At 42.7% G+C, this 23468-nt stretch overlaps 1 protein-coding gene across 1 annotated transcript in view; it reads left to right on the plus strand.

The window, feature by feature from the left end:
• Positions 1–1758: 1758 nt before the first annotated feature.
• The window catches only part of Tes (testin LIM domain protein), a 39269-nt gene continuing 17559 nt past the window's right edge, over positions 1759–23468 (plus strand). Inside the window, exons 1-2 of the mRNA XM_038320799.2 lie at positions 1759–1904; positions 22357–22442. Of these exons, the coding sequence (XP_038176727.1) occupies positions 1878–1904; positions 22357–22442 (113 nt within the window). The 5' untranslated portion in view covers positions 1759–1877. The remainder of the gene's footprint in view (positions 1905–22356; positions 22443–23468) is intronic.

The following is a 23468-nucleotide window of genomic DNA, read 5'->3' on the forward strand; positions in this document are numbered from 1 at the left end:
TTTTTAAAAAAACAAAACAACTAACATCTCCATATTATTTTTCTTAGTGTCATCTCTGCTGTTTCCCAAAAAAGGGCCCGCAGTTTCTGTCACAACATTTGCTTAATGCCTTATTCTAAGCTGATTTACTGGACATCTTCTATCGGTTAGGCTTTCTGGGAAAGCAAACACACTATCATTGCTAGACCTCATCAGAGTGCATCAGCACGTAAAGGGGCAGACTTTGCCGGCCCACATCTGCCCCATTGTTTGGGAAAATGACTTAGAATGCTTTACTTCAGTTGAATAAAAAGGAAAAAATGATCACAATCTGTTTTGGTCATTTCATTAATCAGATATGGAAAACATTCTTCTGATAACTCAGTGCTCTGCTAAGCACTGTTAACACGTTATCAAGTAAAAGTGTAGAAAATGTTAGCTAAAGTGAATTTTGAAGTGGTCTAGTTGCCAAGTTTCCAGAGGTAAAATGAAACGGCACCAGGGTTCAGGTACAAGCATTGTATAGAGATTTTATATTTAATATTGAATGTATATTTAGAGAGACACATATACACGCAGAATGTAGATGCCAGATTAGGGCACTATCCGATACCTAGCCATTAACACTTTCTGAGTAGGAACTGAAGAAAACTGCTCGGGGCTGGAGAGCTGGTTCAGTTATTAAGGGCTCCCGCTGCTCTTGCAGAGGACCTGATTCCAGATCCCAGAGCCCAATTCAGGAGGCTCCCAGATGCCAGTAACTCCAACTCCATAACATCCCAGCGATCCTTCTGGACTCTAAGTGAGCCTGTGCTCACAACAGCACATGCTCACTCATAGACACGTAATAAAAAAATTAAAGAAAACGTTGATTTGCCTAAATCAAAACGCTTCTTTCCCTCAGGTCCACATCTGGAGAAGTCACTGTGACTCAAGCCGGAGCTCTGTCCCCAACATGCCAAGACATTTGACATGTCTTTGGGGCCTTCAGTTCCCAGCAAAATGTGTGAAGTGAATTAATCCCTACACCCCACCCCAGTCTCTCCAAGGTGAGGGTCTTCATTGCAATTGCTCTGGAATGAGAGTATGAAATGGACTGGCTTCCAGTGGTCCAGGCTTCTGCGAGACTGGCTTTTGAAACCGGACTTCACGAGAAGCCGGGGCAGCCTCGCCTTATGACACTTAGTAGGCACAAAAGGCCAGCTTCTGTTTCCCAAACAAATATACCACTCACTTCTGCAGAAGTTTGTGTGAGCTTCACTTGCTCACAACATAGCAATCTTCATTGGCATGTAGGGTGTCACGGAGGATTCTTCGGCAGTGTTCAGGACTCTGGAGAAAAACATTTGAGAAAAGGACATCTCCACAATTCAGTAGTGAAATCAAGGCTTGAATATCAGGCTCCTGGTATGTCCTGGTATGCCTAAGGAGCTCCTGGCTCCTCTTTGCCCTAAAAATCAACCAAGAAGTTGGTATTGGGGGAATCACTCCTCCTGGTCTGAATCATAAGTCCAGGCGACATATAAGTACAACCCACCGAAATAGAAAGGTCTGAGCCTGGTCTTCGGCTGGACGCAAGCCTGCTACACCCGTCCTTGCGCTAGGCTTGGGGAAACTGAGTCCTCTTACACGGGGCAACTCCTCAGGGCCCCGCCCCCTCGCTGCCCCGCCTCTCACCTTGCTCCGGCCGCGAAGGTGCGTGCGGCGCGCGCTGATTGGCGGCTTCCTGGCGCTACCCTGCTGCCATTGGCTGCCAGGGCCTCTTTGTTCCAGGTCCCAGCCGCAGCCGAATCGGGCTGCGGAAGTTCGAGGGCGCGGTGTGTATAGCTGCGGCGTCGGCGCCCGAGTCTCCGCAGCGGAGATCGCGGACGCTGGAGCGAGCCCCTCCGACGCCCAGCATGGACCTTGAAACCAAAATGAAGAAGGTGAGTTGCGCGGGCGGTGGGCGAGGTCGCCTCACCTGAGAGCAGGAGCTGCCCGGTGTTCCCGGTCCAGATCCCGGTAGGTGCGGGGAGAGGACCACTCCGCCGACCCCGAACCTTTGAGGGACTGTCGCCGTGGGGCGGGACCCTGCGACCCGTTGTCACCGCGCCTGAAACTTTCCGGAAAACCTTTCAGCCACGCCTTCCCCAAAGCCCAGGGTGAGGTCTGGGCGACCGTGACTGACACTGCTTCCTGTCTGGGGAAGCTGAGCTCTGGAGAGCCAGTGTGGTTCGGTGATGTGGCTTTGACAGCCCCGACCTCCTCCCTGCAGCCAGACTCTCTAAAGTGTCTGCTGACTAGTGACACTTCCTTCACACCCGCGCCTGCTGATAACTTGTGAAGTGATGACTTTGGGGGAAGTGTGTGTGTTTCACTGATGGCCTGAATGCCAAAATACTGTCTCCTTCTTGAGGAAATCGTTCTCAAAAATGTTTGACCGCCAGCTGCAAACAGCGGTTGTTGCAGGTGCTGGGGAACACCCTCATGACTGTTCCTGGTGTCCAGGCTAATAGAGCTACCTGAGGAGCTCGGAGATTATAAGGAATCGCTCAGGTCGCCTGGGAGAAAGGGGTGGGGATCAGACTATGACTCAAAAGAACACTGTCGTCACATTCTATTGTAACATTCGACCTTAAAGAACTTGTTCCTGGGAATTGTGCCTGTTTACTTTGAAGTAAATTTAAGCTAGTGACCTTTTATCAAATAGGGAAGGAAGTAGTGAAGAGTAAAAAGAAAAGTTGATCAAACTTTCTTCTCTTGCTACCTTATAGCTGCCGGTTCATCTTCTAAAAGGGAATTTCTATTTTGTACCCATTTCAAAATTGGATTTTTAGAATTGTATGCAAATATAAAGTATGAGGGTAGGAAGCAGTTGAAAAACAGATATTTGAACCTAGAAAACAGTTCCCTGGTCCTGTCTGATTAAAATCAGCACTCAGAACAGGAAACATAAAATACACTCTTGTCTCTTCCTGTTTTGGTATATATACTCTTAACATGTTTTCTGGTTAACCATGCTTCCCTCGTAGAAAACATTTGATGAGCTGTGTAGTCTCCTATTATGAATACTGAACTCACTGAGTTTTAATGGAAGAACTGCTTCAGGCATGTATCTCAAATGGGAGGGTATTTTTGCTTAGAAACACTGATTTGAAAGCTAATCTGTAAAAGTGTGAATTCCTTGAAGGTAGGGAGGGATGAATAGGCAAATTGGAGGATAATGACGCTGTTGTGTGCACTACTGTCCTGGTACATTTTGTCAAACCCCACAGGATATAAAATACCAGAAAGTAACTCCAATGTGGATTCTGATCTCTGAAGCACAAGGTTGATAATGAGGGACAGGCTGGACATGTGGAGACAAAGACCAGTAGGGAACTGAGCTTCCACTCATCTTTGCTGTGGACCAAAAGACTTTTTTAAAAGTATTCTATTTTTTTTAAAGGCAATCTTTGAGACAATAATTCTTAGAGGAAAAGTCCAAAACTAAGACTTATTTCTACTTGCAAGGGGTTAAAAATGGACATATTTAAAAGCACTTTCCTGCAGTCTGGGTTATAATAAATATTCTTTTAAGATATGGCATAGCTATCCCACTCCATTCACCCTTTACTTTAAAAGGATATCTTTTCAACCAAGTGCCTTAGCCCTCTCTGTAAGCTTACTCATTCCCATCCCACCTGAAGAACAAAAATTTCAAAAGTTTAAAGAAAATGAAATAACATCAGTAAATCCTATTTTATGAAGCTCTTGCTCCCAGTGATGCTCAGAGGGTCCTCTCTCAGTGATCTCTCAGTGATGACTAAGACACCCAAAAAGGGTTCCATTTGACTGCCAACCATGTCCTTGATCTACTTTCCTAAGCTATTTTTCAGTGGATTGGATAAAGGGTTCCCCAATGCAAAACCCTTTGAAGATTCTTGGAGTCAATTTTACCCTGTAAGCCATAATCTCAAAAGAAACACGTTAAAGAATTGTTTTATTTAGAAGTTGTTTTCAAACACACTTACAGAAAGAAAGAAAGATCACAAGACTTCTCCCCTCACTGTCAGATCTTCTTAGGTTGCACAAGAAAAGCCATAATTTGGATGTACTTTCCAAACAAAGGCAGTTTGGAAATGGAAATACAGAGGCATTTAAATAAAAGTCAACTTGACTTGTAGCTTAAGAAGTGTGGTATTTTTTCCCTTTCAAGGCCCTTGTATTTCATTGTTGACTCCAAAAGGAATTTTCCCCAGGCAGATGGAAAATGGTATTTATTTCCCATTAGCATTTCCTGTAAAAAGAAATAAAGAGGGCAGTCTTTACCTTTCGGTGACCTAGGTGGGTTACTCTATTGTAAGAGTGTGTTTGAAGAAAGGAGAGATTTCTCCATATACTCGCCCTGCCCTTGGGTTGATTAGCAATTGCACACCACTGTCGTGGGCCCTCTGGGTTTCATGATTGCTCTTTTGCTATATTTTGTTTTGTTTAAAGCGAATGAGCTGTTGCTAGGATGTGGAAGCTGGTTTGTCTACACAGACTTTTGGTTTAACAATATTTTAGATGAGAATTTGACTTTTATGTTTACACCCTGTCCTCTGAAGCACTCAGCTGGACCCTGTCCCTGCCTCTTGTATCCCTTTTTCTGCGTGTAAGTAAAAATTTGTGTCTGATTGCAAAAATAAACAATGGCTTTGAGAGGTAAGAAACAGCCTCATTTTCATGTTCAATCATGGCCCATCACCAGCTGTTTTCCCTTGGTGCTGCTTTGTCTAAGAAAATTAACTTTTATTCTTAAAAAGATACCAAAGAAAAAACTCCAGGGACTGCCAGTATACTGCCTAGAATTGCTGCCGGGCTTTGATTTTACTGTATTTTGTAAACCTCATTTTTAAAATCTATCCTAACATCTTACATGCTTTCCTTGAAATTCTTTGTTTCACTACCTTTACTTTAAAAAGAATGAGATGCATCTTATATATGGAAGGCCACTAACAACAGCAACAAAGTCCCTCCCTGCATTCAGATTTGTTTAAAAAACTTTAATTATTATCCAGAAGTGGATAGTAAGTCCAAGTGACTGGAGTTGGAAAAGATTCAGAACTGCAGAGATTATTGCGTTGGAAATGAGAATGAGCCTTTCCTCATAGGTGGCCCCTTAGTTGAGTGAGAAAAACAAGTATATTGGAATCTTTTGTCCCTCAAATCTAGTTAGCTTCTCTGTCTGCATGAAGCCTTTCTTGGTATGGGAAAATGATGACAAAAAATTTAAAACACTCACTAGAAAGAAAGGAAGGGAAGAAAGGATGGAAGAGAAAGAGAGAGAGAGAGAGAGAGAGAGAGAGAGAGAGAGAGAGAGAGAGAGAGTAAGTATTCTGGAACTATTTTGAGTGAACATGGCCCAGGAATACAGATTTAAGTTACCCTGTATTCCATGTTCCAATGTGGAAATACTTTCATGGTATTTTATAACTTTACAGTACAGAGACAGTCATAAATCAAGGCAAGTTTAAAATATGCCAAAGATGCAGTCATCTCAAGATGAGGGAGGTTTTCTGTAGGCCAAAGATACAAGATGACATCATGTTGGGAGGTTTCTGTAGGCTGGAGGAGATTCAGGATACTGTCTGATGACCTGATGAGAGGTTTCTGTAGAGCCAAGATTGTAAGATGCTGTTTGGTGGCATGCTTAGCTTGTTGAGTAGGTAGAAACTAGTCATCTGCTAAGTTAACAGATTCCAAAAAGATGTCTATTAGATGTTAGTTCAGATTCAGATGGGCTGGGAATGGCTGTTCCAGAGGGCTAGAACTCACCCAAGATAAGGCAAGGCTTTGGGGGCCTTTACGTTGGGGGAGGGGGCTTCAGCATTCCAATCTTTCCATAGTGCAACCTTCTAATCAGTCCATCACGTTCTGCAGATACAGCTTGTTTCCAGGAGTTTTTGTTCACAGAGCACTGGAAACACATTTTCTTCAAATGTCATCAACATGAATTGGAGTAAAGGGAGATTGTCTTTAAAGGTAGACGCTCTGACTCAGAAACCACAGAAGAAAGTAAAGTGCCCCTAGCTAAGCTTTTGTTTCTCTTTCTGTTGCTGTGGTAAAATGCTCCCACAAAAATAATATAGCAGAAAGGGTTTATTCTGGCTCATAGGTCAAGAGTACGGTGCATCCTGGTGGGAAATCAAGGTGTTTGGAGCATGACGGAGTTGGTCAGAGCAAATCCACGGTCAGGAAACAGAGAGCCATGAATACACTTTGCTCCTCAGCTCTTCTTTTCCATTTATACATCTAAGATACACACATAGGGAAATATCACCTATCACCTACTGGCATACTAAGATGTCCATCTCCCAAGGGAGGCGGAGGCAGGATGATTTCTGTGAGTTTGAAGCCAGCCTGGTCTACAGAGCCAGGACAGCAAGGGCTACACAAAGAAACCCTGTGTCTTGGCAAGAAAAACAAATACAAAAAACAGTCAAGGAAAAAAAAGAAATTATGTTTGAAGAAGTGATTTCTATACTAATAAAATTACCAACGATCCTACTGGTTTTCAGGGTGTGGGTTTAAGTCAGTGTTTGATGTATACCCATTAGTGTTAGCTGACAGATAGAAGTCTACAAAATGTAAAAGGCTCATGAAAAGGAATTTCTGGGAGACTTTTACAGGCAAAGAAACTTGAATAGCATTCCTCCTCATATCTCCTAGAATTCTTCCAACTTCTCAGTTTGTATTGTGACCTGGGAGTCATGCTCTTTTGTTCTTATTTAGTGAGATCCTGAGTAGTAGGCGGTCCATGTGAGGCTCTCTGCCTTGGGAAGTCAGACATAGCATCGGGATCTAACAGAGGTCCTGGCGAGCGTTGGAAGGGCTCTACCTTCTGAACTTCACATGTGGTAGAAATCTCTACACTCTGTGGGTAGGAAATGTATTTTGCAATGGCAGATGCTCCAGGTTTCACAGCCGTAGTTATAGTAGGCCAGCCAGAACAAATGAAAATATCAGGATGCTTCTTATGCTGAGGAAGTTATTAATTTCCCTCCTGCTTACAAAAAACTTTAGTTTAAAAAGGCAGTGAGAAACATCAAAATGGTGAGCTGTCTCTCGAACTTGCTAGGGAAATATGGAGAATGGAATTAACATTAGGGGCCGGCACTGTGTGGAAAAGCGTGCTTAGTAGGGCTTTCTTAGTGCTACATTTTACGTTCGATCTCTGAGAAATCGAAGAGCACTTGGCTACCTGATAATTTGAATACAAGTTCTTTGTACAAACTGAACCACACAGTGTACTTAGAAATTAGGAAAGGTCAGTAATGCCCAGGTTTGTCTATGTCTGGAGAGAGTACCCGTATACGCAGACTTTCTCTCGTTTCTTAATCAGCATCCTTTCAAATCATACTAGGTTATAGTAGGTCTACTATTTTTTTGTTATGGTGACCACCTTGGTTCTCAATTTCCATGTGTGGGAAAGCTTGGTTGTTGACAGAAATTATTTCTAAGGTTCTAAGTCCCTGGATATGAAAAGTTATGTTGACAGTCTACCAAGTTCCATGCTGCTTTAAAAACCATGAAGGCCACAAGTGTGCCTGTGAACACGTATGCACATGTACACAGTGTAACTGTTTCGTACATCTGTGGGTTCCAGAAGAAGCTCTTCCATGGGGCAGATGAGCTCACATAAGAAGTGTTACATTCCTTAGTGTATGGAGAAATAAAAAGGAAAGGAATACTTGGTGTTTTTAATAATCATGTCCCTCATGCAAGACTTGTCTCTTAAAAGCTGTCTTTAAAAATAATATCGGCTAGGGCTGGTGCAGGATGTTTATTGTATAGCAATAAACAGAAAAGACGTAGGTTTACGCTCATATAAAGAGCGATAGAGCAAAAACAAATAAATACAAGCAAATGACCGATGGAGCAGGGCCAACATTGCAGCCTCCGGAGGAGCCTATACAGGTTAGGATGCGCTGGATTTCTAACACGGGGAAGTTCGGGGGTGAGTCTTAAGGGTCACTAATCTTGCAAACTTTGAAATTCTCATTTCCTTTATCTTAATGGCCACTGGGGGAGAAAAAGGTAAAGCGATTTTATATATTGAAATGTAGATCAACCGTAATAAAGTGGGACAATGTAATTGTAGCCTTGCACCTCTCTGGTAGCCACATTTGCTCTTCTTGATTACAAATGCCCTGCGAGAGTCAGCCTTGGGTTCCTGTTTTGCTGTGCTCAGACAGTTTGGTTTGCATCTACTGCCGTTTTTTAAAAGACAGTCTGCTGAGAATGGGGTTTGGCTGAGTTTGTCCAAGGCTTAAGGGTGGAGTGCGTTTGGCCTGAAGCCAGCCTGTGGGGGCATGCAGAGATGTCTGCTCAGTGACCTAAGGCTACTACTGGAAGCATACTTTGTCACTGAAGCTCTGACTCAAACCAGGAGAGTCTGAGCTTGTGTTTATCATAGTAACACTCTGACTACCTTAAACAAAACTATGTAAAGGAGTTTCAGGGAGTTTATTGCGGAGCTTCTTATCTGAACAGTGGCCAGCGGAGCACAGAACACTGGTCTGGGATGCTGTATGCTGCAGCTGCAAGAACGTCTTGCTGTGTCTGATGCGAAAGTGATATTATGTTCCATTGCGATAAGGTCACGCAGATGTTAAGGTAGACTTTTGGTTTTATATGGACACATCTTCATGCCAGCCAGATAGGATGAGTCACAATGGTAGAATGTCTGGTTTTGTCTTTTATGAGGCTCTGGCCTGCAATAAAAGTAGCCAGGACTCCGCAAAAAATTATGCTTTGTTTACATTTAAGATGGTAGACTCTAAACGGGATTCCTGCCCATGTCTCTTGAACTTAAGTAGTTTAGAACACTAGGGTGCCAGCACTGGTAAGAAAAACGGGGGACCTGGAATGAGAGGGAGGCAAGAGAAATGTAAATTTGCCGCAGTGCTGGCTAGGCTGGAATAAATGTAATAATATTGTTTCTTCTGGTAAGGAACAACTTTGAAAAATTTATCACAGGATAATTATCTAAAAAGAGTGAAAATGAGTTTACTAAAATAAAAACACTGAGCTGTTTTGTGGTTGTTGTTGTTGTTGTTAGTGTTTTGTTTTGTTTTTCTTTTTCTTTCTTTTTTTTTTAAAAATAATTGTCAAAGGCTTGCTGGCTCCTGTTGCTCACACTCACTTCTTTATATGTCTCGGACTGCCCTGGTGAGTCATGGTTTGCCAACTGCCACATTTTTGAAAAGCACAGAAATACTAGGAATGCAAACAACCGTTGTTGAGTCCCTGGGCAAAAGTAATTGCCTTTAATTGGGGAGACTGGGAGTACTCCTTTGAGGAAGCAATTCCTAGACAATAAAGAGAATTTCATTAGGCAAAGAAGGCGGTTCACAGGCAGACCGAGCAGCGGGAAGCAAAGGTGCTGGTTAGTGGAATGTCAGCAGGTGATTCTTGGAGTCCTCACCGCCAACAGCTGCTCTTTGACCCTTATAACCTAAGCCAAGGGCATGCGAGCTCCAGCAATTTGCATTTTTCCCAAGGTCCAGTTTGAATTGAGGAAATGTGAAGCCAAGCTGCTGAGGCAGCTTAGCCCACTGCTCTGGATCTCTGCCCCTTTGCTTTTGTATTTGATAAGTGGCTTCAATCTGCCTGTAAAAGGAGGGCATTCCACGTTTTGGGCTAGTTGGTGTTGGCTGGACTCGGCTTACAGCTGGGGGTTGCCATCACCCCACAACCATGCTTTTGTCTTCGTTATACCTCCTATAAACTAAGGGTTTCTTTGTTCTGCAAGGATAAATAGGCCAAGTGAGACCCAGGGTCCGCAGCTGTGGCCCTGGGTTCTTAGGGTCCTCAACCCTACTCTATGGTGTGAGCACTCTGCCAGGGGTCCAGCAATGACAGTGAGCAGCTAGTCAGGGGCCTCACCACTCCTCAGCCAAGGGCTTTCTGGAACTCTCCCGGTGGCCAGGACCTGCAACTCTTGAAGAGCTTTGCCTCTTTATAACCCCCACTTCACAGCCACGGCTCTCTGTGGCTCTTCTTACCTCTCTGTTTGTCTGTCATTCTTGAGCTGCTTTCAGATTGTTGCTGGGTATGCCTGGGTCCGAAAGCTTGTTGAGTCGGCAGCATAGTTCATTCTACCTGTAGTAAAGACTACAAGGGGCTGCCAAACCCTCTTAATGTGGCCTTATTGGAGTCAGGCCTACAGCATCAGTGGGAAATGTCCAAGGGTTCTCCTGGACTGCTCTGGACTGCTGCCAGGGAAGGAAGAGCAGTGAGCAAATCCTGCCTGGGCACTGTCATGGATGGGCTAGGTTCTCTTCCTAGTCACAGTGAGAACTTAAGGGACATACTGCAGGGTTCTTAGCAGGGTCACCTAAAGCTTGAATGACATAATCAGTCTCCTGAAGCGAAGGTGCAGCTGGAGAGGCAACCACAGCAATTGCAGTGTTCCGTGTATGTGGAACAGCATGTGTGTTTGCCTTGATAGGTTCCATTTCTCTGTTATCAGTTCAGTCTTCGTGAGAAGCCATGAGGGTGTGTGTTTGCATATGTGTCTAGTTTTTATGAGATAGGGTCTCACTGTAGCCCCAACTAGCCCAAACTAACCTTGAATTTCCAGGTGGTCCACCTACTTTAGCCTTCCAAGTTCTAGGATTACAGATATGAACCACTATGCTTAATTTTATTTTATTTTTTTTTTTAGATAGAGTCTTATGTAGCCCAAGATGACCTTTGAACTTTCTATGTTACCAATGATGACCTTGTGGTCACTTCCTTATTGTCCCAGAACGCACTGGTGAGTTATGGTTTGCCAACTGCCACATGTTGACGAGCATTGCGGTAATATAAATGTCAACAACTTTCTACTTTCTATGTATGAAGAGTCACAGATGTCCTCCACCGTGCCATGCCAAGCTTTTAAAACAGCCTCACCGGTCATGACAGGAGTTCAAGGAACTTCCCTTGGGTCTGAATGGGAGTTGTATAACTCCGGTGTCCCCTGAACATGGCGGGGCTGAAGCTGTGGCTGCCCTGCTCCTGTGGATCTCCTGGAACACCTGCAAGCGCATCCACAATCCAGGAGGCTCTGGAACAATGGACAGAACAGCCACAGCTCTGTAGCCAGTGGTCACCTCTGTTCCCCTCTAGATTGCTCTTTCCATTCTCTACCCAGGACCACTGAGGCTAGAAGTATGGAAAGTACCTGACAGCTGTCAGTCAAGTGGCCATCAAGCAACGGAACTGCCCAACAGCCTTACTCATAATGAGGAAGGACATGAGGGAATATATATGACAAAGGTCTTATAGAAACTGAATCATTTTCAGTGACTTTTATCTAACAATCTTTAGCTTCCGGCTAAATATTCTTAAAGAAGTTTGGCACCTTCTGATCTGTCTCACTTAAGTCACGGGGCACTTGAAGCAAAGGGTTGGAACAGTAGAGGGCAGGTAGTCTTTGGGCCTTCTAAAAGAAAGAAAACTAAGATCTTTTTAGTGTGACTCACTTGATTTTCAGCGGGCCTGTTTTTAATCTGGCCACTTTTCCCGCTAGCTTTAAGACACAGATCTCTCCGAATTCCTCTCCACTGGGTTGTGTTTCTTGCACGTTGCTTGAGGAAATGTAGAATTTATTTCTGTGGAAGATGCCAAATTGCCTGAGGTTTTTAAGAGAGGTTACAAAGTCTGACCTTTTAAACACTATAAAAATTCCAAAATATGCTACAGAAATGTCCATGCTATGGTGTGAGTGTTAGAATTTGTCAGTCCTAATTGGATACAAAGTTGTCCAAAGGGAAAAGACCCACTGTAAGGGGAAGGATGGAAGGCAAGACATATTTACCCCAACTTCACATTCTTCAAGACACCACAGACAAAGCCTTATACCTTCTGCTGACCAGATGAATTCAATCAGAGGATACTGACCACTTCCAGACTCTTCTCTGTAACATAGGGGATTTAAAGGGAGCCCCGCAGAGCTTAGTGTTCCCACTTGTATGTTTGAATCCCAGTTTTGATACTTGCCTCTTAATCTGGACTGGGCCTTCTTCTTCTTCTTCTTCTTCTTCTTCTTCTTCTTCTTCTTCTTCTTCTTCTTCTTCTTCTTCTTCTTCTTCCTTCCTTCCTTCCTTCCTTCCTTCCTTCCTTCCTTCTTCTCCTTCTCCTTCTCCTTCTCCTCCTTCTTCTCCTTCTTTTTCCTCCCCCTCTCTTCCCCCTCCTCTTCCTCCTTCCCCCCTCTTCTTCCTTCCCCTCCTCTTCCTCCCCCTCCTCCTCCCCCCCCTCCTCCTCCTCCTCTTCCTCCTCTTCTTCTTCCTCTTCTTCTTCTTCTTCTTCTTCTTCTTCTTCTTCTTCTTCTTCTTCTTCTTCTTCTTCTTCCTCTTCTTCTTCTTCTTCTCTTCTTCTCCTCCTTCTCCTTCTCCTTCTCCTCCTCCTCCTTCTCCTTCTTCTCCTTCTCCTTCTTTTCCCTCTTCCTCTCCTCCTCTTCCTCTTCTTCTTCCTCCTCCTCCTCCTCCTTCTCCTCCTCTTCCTTTTCTTCTTCCTCCTTCTCCTCCTCTTCCTCTTCCTCTTCTTTTTCTTCCCTTTTTTCTCGTTATGTTTTGATTGCTCTGTGAACTGCTAATAGTGCTCAATAATGTTTTAAATTCTCTGATAGGGATGCTTAGCGCTGATAAGTAAAGGTCTGTAGAGCCTGGATGGTATCAGTGTTTGTAGTGTACCCTGGAGTCTCTTCCTGGTGTTAATTACCTCTCTGTATACAGCTGACCAAGTTACTTAACCCTCTAAACCCTACGCTATCCTCATCCTCAACTATCTAGGTCACTACGAGTGCCAGCATAAGTGACACTAAGATTTAAAGTACTATGTCTGGAGACTACACATATATATCAAATATATCATCACCACCATCAACAGTTCCAATCTAGAGGGAAGAAAACCATGCAGAGATCATCATGCCATTTAATAAACACCTGAAGGAATCATCACGAATTTGGTGATGACATGCTGTCAGCAAATTTTTGCAAGTTGGCACTTTCCTGAACACAAAGAAAGATTCCATTAAAACTTGGTAACCTGGGGTATGTTAAATCTCTGGATTTAATTGTCTTCCTTTTCACAGCTGTGTTAAGTTCTCTTAATGATTGCACAGTGTCAAGTGTCAGGATAGGGAACTGGCATGTCTTTTAAATCAGAATCTTAAATTTCTTTGGTTACTTGCAAGAATTCCTTAGGTCTTTGCTGCTCCTCCAATGAGATTGCAATCTGCCCATCCTGCCCTTCAGTCTGTACTGTGATGGGACTTACTTGGCCCAGTAGGTTGTATTGGGTGTGCTAGTGTCAGTTCCAGGCTTGGGCTTTAAGAGACGTTGTTTGCCGCTCCCTGCTGCCTTGGAGCCCTATCTGGGAAGTAGCCCAGGCCAGTCTGGAGGAAAATGAGAGACCATGAGAAACAGGTGAGCAATTTCAACAGACACTGTCCTGAACTACTTGTCCTGAGTTGCACAAAGCATATGTGGCTATTGGTGTGTGGCTGCTGAGCCCAGCTCACACAAATATGGAAGCATGAACAGACTATTATGGTCAGACAGGACAGAATAAATAACTGTCTTTACAGAATGAGTGATTTTTAGGATTTTAGGCACCAAAATATGGCAACTGTCTCTTGCTGGGATGGAGTCTGATCACCGCCCTGTATTGAGAGGTACCGGAAGAGTCTGCTGGTGGCCTTCCTCATTCTAAATAACCTTTGCTGTCCATAGTATTCTGTGCATAGGAGACAGTCAAAGTAACATCATAGGTGACTTGGGAATGGGCCTGCTAATCACTTCACCTTAGTTATTTTCCTTGTTCTGCCAAGATAAAGTGAAATTGAGTTAGCATGTGATTGAAATCTGATTGCAGTTATAAACAGGAAGTATATGCATGCTTAGAAAATGTCCTAATTTTCTCCAGTAAGCAAATGTCAATGCTGCCCATGTGTTTTCTTCAGTGGGGAGGTCCTCCCACAATAGTCAGTAAACAATGAACACAGTTTATGAAGAACCAAAGCTTCTGTCCTATTCTTTTTCCTCTTTTTTTTAAAAAAAAACTTTTATTATTTTTAAAAAACAATCTTTCTCATTTTATATGCCAATTTTAGTTCCCTCTCTCTTTTCTCCAGTTACCCACACCTTCCACACACCCCACCCTCACATCCACTCCTCAGAGAGTGTAAGGCTTCCCACGGGAGTCAACAAAGTCTGGCACATCACTTTGAGGCAAGATCAAGGCCCTCCCCACCATATCTAGGCTGAGCAAGGTATCCCGCCAAAGAGAATGGGCTCCAGAAAGCCAGTTCATGTACTAGGGATAAATCCTGGTCCCACTGCCAGGGGTTCCAGAGACTGCTCCAGTCACAAAACTGTCACCCACATTCAGAGGGCCTAATTTGGACCTATGCAAGTTTCCCCACTGTCCATTCAGAGTCAGTGAGCTCCCCCTAGCTCAGGTCAGCTGTTTCTGTGGGGATCCCTATCATGGTCTTGACCTCTTTGCTCATATTATTGCTTCCTCCTCTCTTCAACTGAACTCTGGGAGCTCAGCCCACTGCTAGCTGTGGATCTCTGCATCTATTTCTATCAGTTTCTGGATGCAGTTTCTATGATGACAAACAAGGTAGTCATCAAGCCAACTGAATGGGAAAAGATCTTCACCAACCCCACATTGGGCAGAGGATTGATCTCCAAAATATATAAAGTACTCAAGAAACTAGACATCAAAATACCAAATAATTCAATTAAAAAATGGGGTACAGATCTAAACAGAGAATTCTCAAGAGAAGAATTTCTAATGGCCAAAAATGCTAAGGAATTGCTCAGCATCCTTAGCCATCAAGGAAATACAAATCAAAGTGACCCTGAGATACTATGTTACACCTGTCAGAATGGCTAAGATCTGTGGAGTAAGGAGAACACTCATCCATTGCTGGTGGGAATGCAAACTTGTACAACCACTTTGGAAATCAGTATGGCGGTTTCTCTGAAAATTGGAAATGAATCTACCTCAAAACCCAGCAATACCACTCTTGAACATATAGCTAAAGGATGCACACGCATACCACAGGGACATTTGCTCAACTCTTTTTCCTCTCCCATTAGGGAGAAACTCAGAACTTGGCTCCTCCACCCCACTGAGCCTAGTCTCAAACCACTTCTCTAATCCCTCAAGTTAGATGACAGGTCTAAATTAATTATGGCACACCACATACATGCATTCTGTTTTGATTTGTTTTCCAGAGTAAGGGATGGTGTGGAAAGTCTGGATACTAAGCCCAAGGACCACCAGTAGGAACCTTCTTCAGTTCTCTCCTCTCCTGGTATCTGAGTTCCCTGTCTGGTCTGTGAAATGTATTTTTCTTATTCATGTCATTCTTCCCCTGATTCCCTATGCCTTCTCCTTTGGGTCTTACTCCCACGTTATCGTGCATTTCCCAGCTTCCTTCAGCAGCCCCCTCTACAGCCTTGTCAGCCATTACAGCAAGCCTTTCCTTTTTCTGGTGAAAACATGCCTGTACTTCCCTTGTTCCTACATACACTCCAAAGAGATAGGTGGGGAGCAAGAGTCCGTAAGTCATTTGACTGTGTGGTCACCTTCCCCTGTTCCTCCTAACATGTTACAATGGAGTATTCCTGAAGCAGTTACGCTACAGGCCTCACACATGTCAAGAATCGTGGCGCTATTCAAATTCTTGGGTACACTGTCTTCATAACGCCTCTTAGTGTACTTCTGTCTGAGTGGTCCCTCTTTGGAGCCAGCTGTGGAGGTAGTGATCGACAAAATCGACAAAAAAAAAAAGACCAACTTAGGAATGTTTGCTGCAATCCACCTTCTTCTGAGGAACTCCCAAGATGCAGGTTCTGAAAGTCCCTTTTATAGCTAATAAAGAGAAGGTTTTCAGGACATGTTTCTGAAGCACTTCCCACTGCAGAGTCCTTCAGTGGAACCAATCTTAATTAAGTGATTTCAGCAACAATGATAGCGCTATTAATTGTGGCATCTTTATAGCTTGCATTGGGTTTTCTCAAAGTAATAGATTCACGGGGAGGCCTTTTCCTAGCAAAGCTTATGCAAGAGGAGATCTATTAAAGGTCCATGGCAAATATAATTTGAAAGTATTCACTGAAAGTGTTTCTAAGGAACCTGCTTAAACTAAGGAGATATATGACAATTTTTCTATTAATTGTTCACCCAAAATATATGAACCCTAAATTACATTGTCCCTAATACTATTCTGTAGCCAAATTGGCTTTTTTTCTCATTTTTTTATTAAAAATTTCCATCTCCTCCCCTCCTCCTCCCCCTTCCCTCCTCTCCCTTCCACCCATACCCCCATTCCCTCCCTCTCCAAGCCAAAGAGCCATCCGGGTTCCATTCACTATGTTAAGTCCAAGGTCCTCCCAACTCCATTGGCTTTTGAATGCTCACTTAACACTATACATATAAGGATGGTTGGCCATAAGTACTCCCTAGCAACATCCTCAGACCAAGGTCCTGTGTCTTCTTTTTTCCAGGTGGATTTCTGTAAGAGAAATCTTATATAGACCCTTATGTAAAACCTTTACTACTTTTTCTTTGTGTTCTTAAATGTTATAGAATTGTGGAGATTTTCTCATAAATATATCACTATAATTTCCAACCAATTAATCCTGGTATTGTATATAGTATTTTATAAGCATTTATAACGGTGTATGTATATGTATGGTTGTGTATGCTTGCATATGTCTGAGAAGGAGGATGGGGTTTGGAGGATTTAAAAGAAAGTTATCCTCTATCCCGACTTTGGGAAGATTTTCCTGGTCCTGACAGAGTGAACAACCAACATATTGAGAAGGAATTATTTGTAAGGAAGAAGCAAAATTCTGTTTTAATGTGGCCATTTGGCTAAAGAGATTTGATACCAAACAAAAATTAATAAAAATGAAACAAGGTGCCAGCAATCACTCCTTGTACCCATATTCATAGTGTGCCTCCTTCGTCACAAGCCACTTTGTCATTTGGATGGAAATATGGGCATCTATAGTACCTGACGTGCTCTCTAAGCCTATTAGAGGGGTCCCATGAGTTGTTGATTCATGGGAGACGGGACCATGCCTGGCAGCAGGAGCGCCCAGTAAGTATGGCCTGTTTCTGTGACTGTCATAATCCTTTCCAGGGACATTCTTGTGAAAATGATGGGATTTGGTTGGGTAAGATACTGATGGTTTTTCTCTCGGCTTAGCAGCTCCACAGATAGATATTTAATTATCGTCTGCTGCAAGGGGGGACATGGAAGAAATGAGACAGGGTGAGTTTGAAAGTATCTCCTCTGACATTGGAGAAAAGAGGAATTCATTATACATTAAAAGAATCTGGTAAGAGGAGCATTGTGTGGTGAGTTAATTGTTGAAGCAGCTGGATGACATGCAGGAGGAGGGCTCTGTCAGAGTGTGGCACTACGTGGCCATGCAGAGAGTCTGATCATGGATATTGGCTACGGATGAGAGAGCAACCTGGCGTGTTTAGGGCTTGGCCCACAATAAGCATACCTGCAAAGGACTGAGAAGACTTTGGGCTCTCAGTGAGGTGATGAGGCAACTGGTCACAACCCTTGCTTTAGCATTTCTCTCATATTTTGAAATGGGTGAAAATAGGAAGCTTTGATCTTCTAAATTTATAAAAAAAAAAGGTAAACCTCAAGGTTTTACTATGGATAATTTATCTGTTTTCTTACCGTTGGAAGATGTATATGTATCATGGTAGAGATTGGGAACAATCCCAGCAGTTTGAGACTTTGCATCAGAGAAGAATCAAGACTTATTGATTGGAAAGTGGAGGTGGAGCTTCACAGAAACTACTCTGTTTCTATGAGAAGCATTGTTTAGAAATGTCATTCATTTGTTCGTGACTATAATATAAATACATACACATACATAGATGTGTGTCTGTGTATACACTTGGATGTATGTGTGCCTGTGTTTCCTATATGTGAGTAAACAGTACACACATAGAAGAGAACATAGACTATGTGCATTTCATATCCATATCATTTTCCTCAGAAAGCCTCATTGTGCGGTGATTAAACAATCTTAGTAACACTTGCTCCAGAGGCAAAGCTGGTTATGAGGCAGCGCAGCTCACATGACCTCACCCTGAACACTGTATAATATCTTCCAGATCCAAATTGTCTCCAAATCAACCCAGACCCTGTTTGAAAGACCAGATGTTTCATACCCTTCATTTTCCCCATCCCCCTTCCTCTTTCAAGTGTCTGACATGCGATCCCTCTGCTCTGGATCAAGAGGGTCACTTGAAATGTTGCCAACATATCTGGTTTCTTGACATTATGATTAGGGAGAAATTGATGCCATTTCCATTTCTAACTCTAAGATAAACAGAGGGAAGCAGGGGCTTGGAGACTCAGGTCATGGAAATGTAAGCTGCGTTTCTGAAGACTACAGTTATGGCTACTTAAAAAAGCCTTACCTGTGCCTAGTATTTCAAGATAGCTGCCACGGAGTGACTGTTGTTCTTTTAGAGGACCTTGATGGAATTCTCGAAGCCCAGCTATGATTTCTCCGAATATAGTCAATCCAGAGGACCTGTTTGCTTGGGCAATGAAAAAGAAGAATTAATCTGTCATATCCTTCTATTGACAATGGCCAGAATGTGTTGCTAAAATTATATGAAGTAAACAGCTTCAGAACTTGTGTGCTTATGAGAACCATGTGTTTTTAGGCACCAGCTGTTGATTCTGCAGGGAATTCGGCCGCACATAGCTGGTGAAATGGCGGTGCACAATAGAACCTAACAGAGCCATTCACAACTGGGGTTGCTTGTATCCAATGCGTACTTTTCAGACTGAGGTCCAAATCATTGTGGTTTGTATGAGCTGATAATACACTGCCTTTCTCAAATGATCATTTTATATTTAATAATTTAGCTTTGATAGGTTGACAAGTGCCTAACAGAAGATAAAGTTACCCAACATGTTGATATACAACCCTAATTTTAAAATTTAAAATAAAAAGGCTGGAGTCAGTCTGATTAAATCCTTTCCTTATCTAGACAAAACCAAGAGGAGAAAAATGATTTTAAAAACCTTTAAATGTGGCTGGTGACACTGTGGAACTAAATCACACTTTCTTTGACTCTTCTTGGATGATCTTTTCTTCTTCTTTTCTTCTTCTTCTTCTTCTTCTTCTTCTTCTTCTTCTTCTTCTTCTTCTTCTTCTTCTTCTTCTTCTTCTTCACTGTTTTCTGTTAATTCACATTCATACAATACAATTACATCATTTTCTTATTAACTGGTGAAGCTAACTCTTATATCACTATTACATGTAATCACACAAATCTTTGTATTCATATGAGTCGAAGGATCTGGCTTTCATTGTCTTATGTGGCCAGTTTGCCTTGGCTGAGAAGGAGCTAACACCTAGGCCTCCCCACTTTACTCTTCCATCCCATCTTACGCAGACCTGCATCCTGAGTACCATTAGATAAGACATTCACACAGACTGCATCCTGAGTACCATTAGATAAGACATTCACACAGACTGCATCCTGAGTATCATAGATAAGACATTCACACAGACTGCATCCTGAGTATCATAGATAACACATTCACACAGACTGCATCCTGAGTATCATAGATAACACATTCACACAGACTGCATCCTGAGTGTCCTTAGATAATACAGTCACACTGACTGCATTCTGAGTATCCTTAGATAACACAGTTACACTGACTGCATCCTGAGTATCCTTAGATAACACAGTCACACAGACCTGCATCCTGAGTATCATAGATAACACATTCACACAGACTGCATCCTGAGTATCCTTAGATAACACATTGGTTAAAATTTCTCCCCAGCAGTTCTCAAGAACGGAGAGCCAGGCAGAAACTAGCTTGTAGGACTTAGGTGTCTAAAAATAACGACCATCTTTTCTGTGAAAAGCAGGACTCTGCCCAGTTCGAGTGGTTTTTGCTGGGGACAAAGAGGAGGGAAGAAGTGTGGTGAGGATTCTGGTTCTTAGATTTCAGGGAATCCTGACCATGAAGTAAAGGAGAGAGAGAGAAATTGATGGGGATTTAAAAAAAAATAGGGATCTTGAACTGAAATTCAAAGGAACTGGGAAGCCCAGGTCTTCTGACAGTGTACATTAGATGGGAAGATGGGAGTGGACCTTAATGAACTCAGGGGCAGAGTGGATGTATCTGGCTCTATAAAGTAGGATTAGTATGGTTTCCATCATCTAGGTTAGCCTTGACTCTCGAGAGGAGACTGACAGATTGCCAGACGCCGCAGGTAGAAGCAGATCAGAAGTTCATCGCATGCTTGTAGAGCTACCGACAACGTTGTTGTATTGGGTTTTAGAACTACATCCAGATTGCAATTCAGTCTGGCAGCGGGTACATCAGCTGAACGCAGAATGAGAGTGGGGATCACTATTGTCTTTTCTTAGAGTGCTATTGTGCTTGCTTATCACAATTGAGTTTGGAGAAGAGAGTTGGAGTAGAGAAATTCTTCCCCAGTGATGTAAGATAGAGATCTTCAGCTGGGTGCCAGTGAGCTTTAAGTTCCGTAACCCAGCTTTTGGAAATGTAAAATAACTTCTGTCATAGGCAATAAAAGTTCATGGCCAGCTAAAAATTCAGTCTCGTGACTTTAGTTGATAGCAGTGGTTCTGAAAACTAGGTGTCTTTATTTTTGTTTTGTTTCTAATTAGGACTTCTTCCCTTGGGTCACAGAAGGACACGGTATATACTGGTGTGATCTCTCGCCACCCTTAGTTACTTAATTCCTCTGTCAAGGATACTTTTGGTGCCTCCACTCAGTCTTGGCACTCAGAAAGGATGAAAGTATGTGTGTCAATCTCTAATTCAGTTCCATCATCATCATTACTACATGTGAGCATGTAGCTTAGTGTTCTTATGAGTTCAAGGATCTCCTATTTAACATGTTATTTAGGCAACCATATTGTTGGGAGTTCATGGATGCAGCTTCCCTTTCATATCCAGATGTTACTATCCAGCTGCAAGAATCTGGTCCTCTGGCTCATACAGTACTTCACCACACCCTCGATGTTCCCTGAGCCATATTTTAGATGTGTCATAGCCCAAAGTCAGTTGTTCCATGATAGTTTCCATCTAGTACAAAAACACACTTCTTTGATTAGGGCTGAGAGATACCCTTATCTATGGGTACAAGGTTATGTATGCATTTAGACTACAGTTCGGTATTATACCGCTTTAGGAAAGTGGCAGTAGTCTACTCTTCTCTAGCATCCATGACCTCTTAGCTGTCGATACTTGTTTGGATTACAGTGCCAGGCTTAAGTCTCTATCACAGGGCAGGTCTCAAGTCCAAATAGACAGCTGTTCTTACCCCTCATATAAAAGTACCACTGTTGCGCCATTGTAGCTGTCTCACCAGGCTAGTCATTGTCAAATCTAGATTTACAGTTGGCCAAGCCTTTTGACTGTTTTTCTCCCTTGACAGCCTTCATAACTCCTGTGAGCACTGTGAGAGGTAGTCATTAGGGAGGAGGTGTCCAGGTAAGTTCTGGAATGGGCTGACCTTTTGATCCTGAGCAAATTCCGAAAACTTTTTTGGGTTTCAGTAAAATCATCTTTAAAGAACAGAGAAAGAGCTGGGCAGTGGCGGTGGCGCATACCTTTCATGCCAGCGCTCGGAGGCAGAGGCAAGGGGATCTCTGTGAGTTTGAGGCCAACCTGGTCTACAGAGTGAGTTCCAGGACCTCCAGGGCTACACAAAGAAACTCTTGTAAAAAAAACACACACACACAAAAAAAACACAAAAAAGAAAAGAAAGAGAAAGAACAGTGCAATAGTGCTGCCTGCTTCCTAAGTGTTTTATGCGGTTTTGTAAGATTTTAATTCAATAGTAAGAAATAAAGAATACTGTTTCAGGTATTCAATAGATGTTTGTAGTTGCTTTGATTGTATTTTCATGATATAAAATAATATTTTAATTATAATTCCTAAACTCTTTCACATATTTATTCGCTTTCCAGTCTCTGCCCTTTGAGCTCTCCCGGTATTTGAGGCATTCTGGGCACATAATGAGCAAAGACGTAAATTCATGAGTTTTGTGGCCTTTCGCTGTCTGTAGTCGTCTCTAAAGTTGCATTCGCTTCTTCTCCTTCCCTGACAAAAGCAATGGGAACATAAAGTATGCTGTGTACGGGCTGCAGGCGCCATTTACATACCTGATGCCTTCGTTGGCTGAACAACGTGAAACCCGTAAAAGATTTGTTTGAGAGTTACATCAACAAGAGTGTTAAGTGGAATTAAAAAGTGTGGTTTATTGAATTTTTAAAATTTTTTCAAATTCATAATAATAGATTCCCTTTTCTTCTCCCCCTTAACAGATGGGCTTAGGTCATGAGCAAGGATTTGGAGCCCCCTGTCTGAAATGCAAAGAGAACTGTGAAGGGTTTGAACTGCACTTCTGGAGGTGAGCTCTTGAAACCTATCGTAGCAACGTCAGCGTTTTCTCCTGCCGGGCAGTGCCCCTTGGACACCGTGCCTGCACTCTGACAAGCTCTTGACCAGCTGCTTAGTTGCGGAGCTTCTCTTTTCTAAGAAGTTAGTAAAAGTGAGACTGTTCTACGTTCGTGTCATGAAGTACGACAGCGTGGGTTGGACGATAATGATTGTAGGAGGAGTTGCTTGATTTCTTAATCCCCATCACCCCCACTGAATATGCCCTTTCTGAGTGGCAGAGGAGTTTGTGGTAATTCCTCTGAGGACTGCTAATTAACTTGGTACTAATAGTCAGCTCCGCATGGCTCATACCTGTTTTTGCAGGCTGATCAGTGTGCATCAGTTGTGGGCTCATATCTCGGGTCAATTTGTTACTGAGCAACTTTCAGAAACTTGAGCCTTTTAAAAGAAGTTGTTAATTTTTGAATGATGCTCATGTACCCCCAAAGGACAGAAGTACAGGATCAAAACTGATACTTTGAATAGATCTTATTTGTAGCACGCAAATCTAAAAATGGAAGCGTGCTCTTTCAAAGAACATCAGAGTTCTTCCACATGCCTGATGGAAGTTAGAGGTCGCATAATATTGTCAAGAAAAATACAAATCAGTTATCGGTAGATAATGGTTGCCCTGTGGCAATGTTTTCTTTTGAAGTACTGAGGATTGCACCTAGAGCCTCTTGTACGCAAGGCAAACATTCCCCCACTGAACTGTAAGCCAAGTCCATGTTGAACTGGCTTCCCTTAATGACTACCTCCATGCCCCGGGTTACCGTGCAACACAAGAATAAAAGGTGTCAGCATCCATTACGGCTGATGGGAGAGGAACATAATAAAATCTGGCATATTTGTCTCCTTTAAAAGCTTTCATATTTAATAAGCGTTAGGAAATAGACAAAAATGTCTGAAAAAGCAATGGCAACAGAAACTTCACCATTTCCAGGAGTAATGCTTCTGTTCTTTATTTTTGTTGTTTATTTTATCAAAGAGTTTACTT

This window comes from Arvicola amphibius, chromosome 2, assembly GCF_903992535.2.
Source record: "Arvicola amphibius chromosome 2, mArvAmp1.2, whole genome shotgun sequence".
NCBI lineage: Eukaryota > Metazoa > Chordata > Mammalia > Rodentia > Cricetidae > Arvicola > Arvicola amphibius.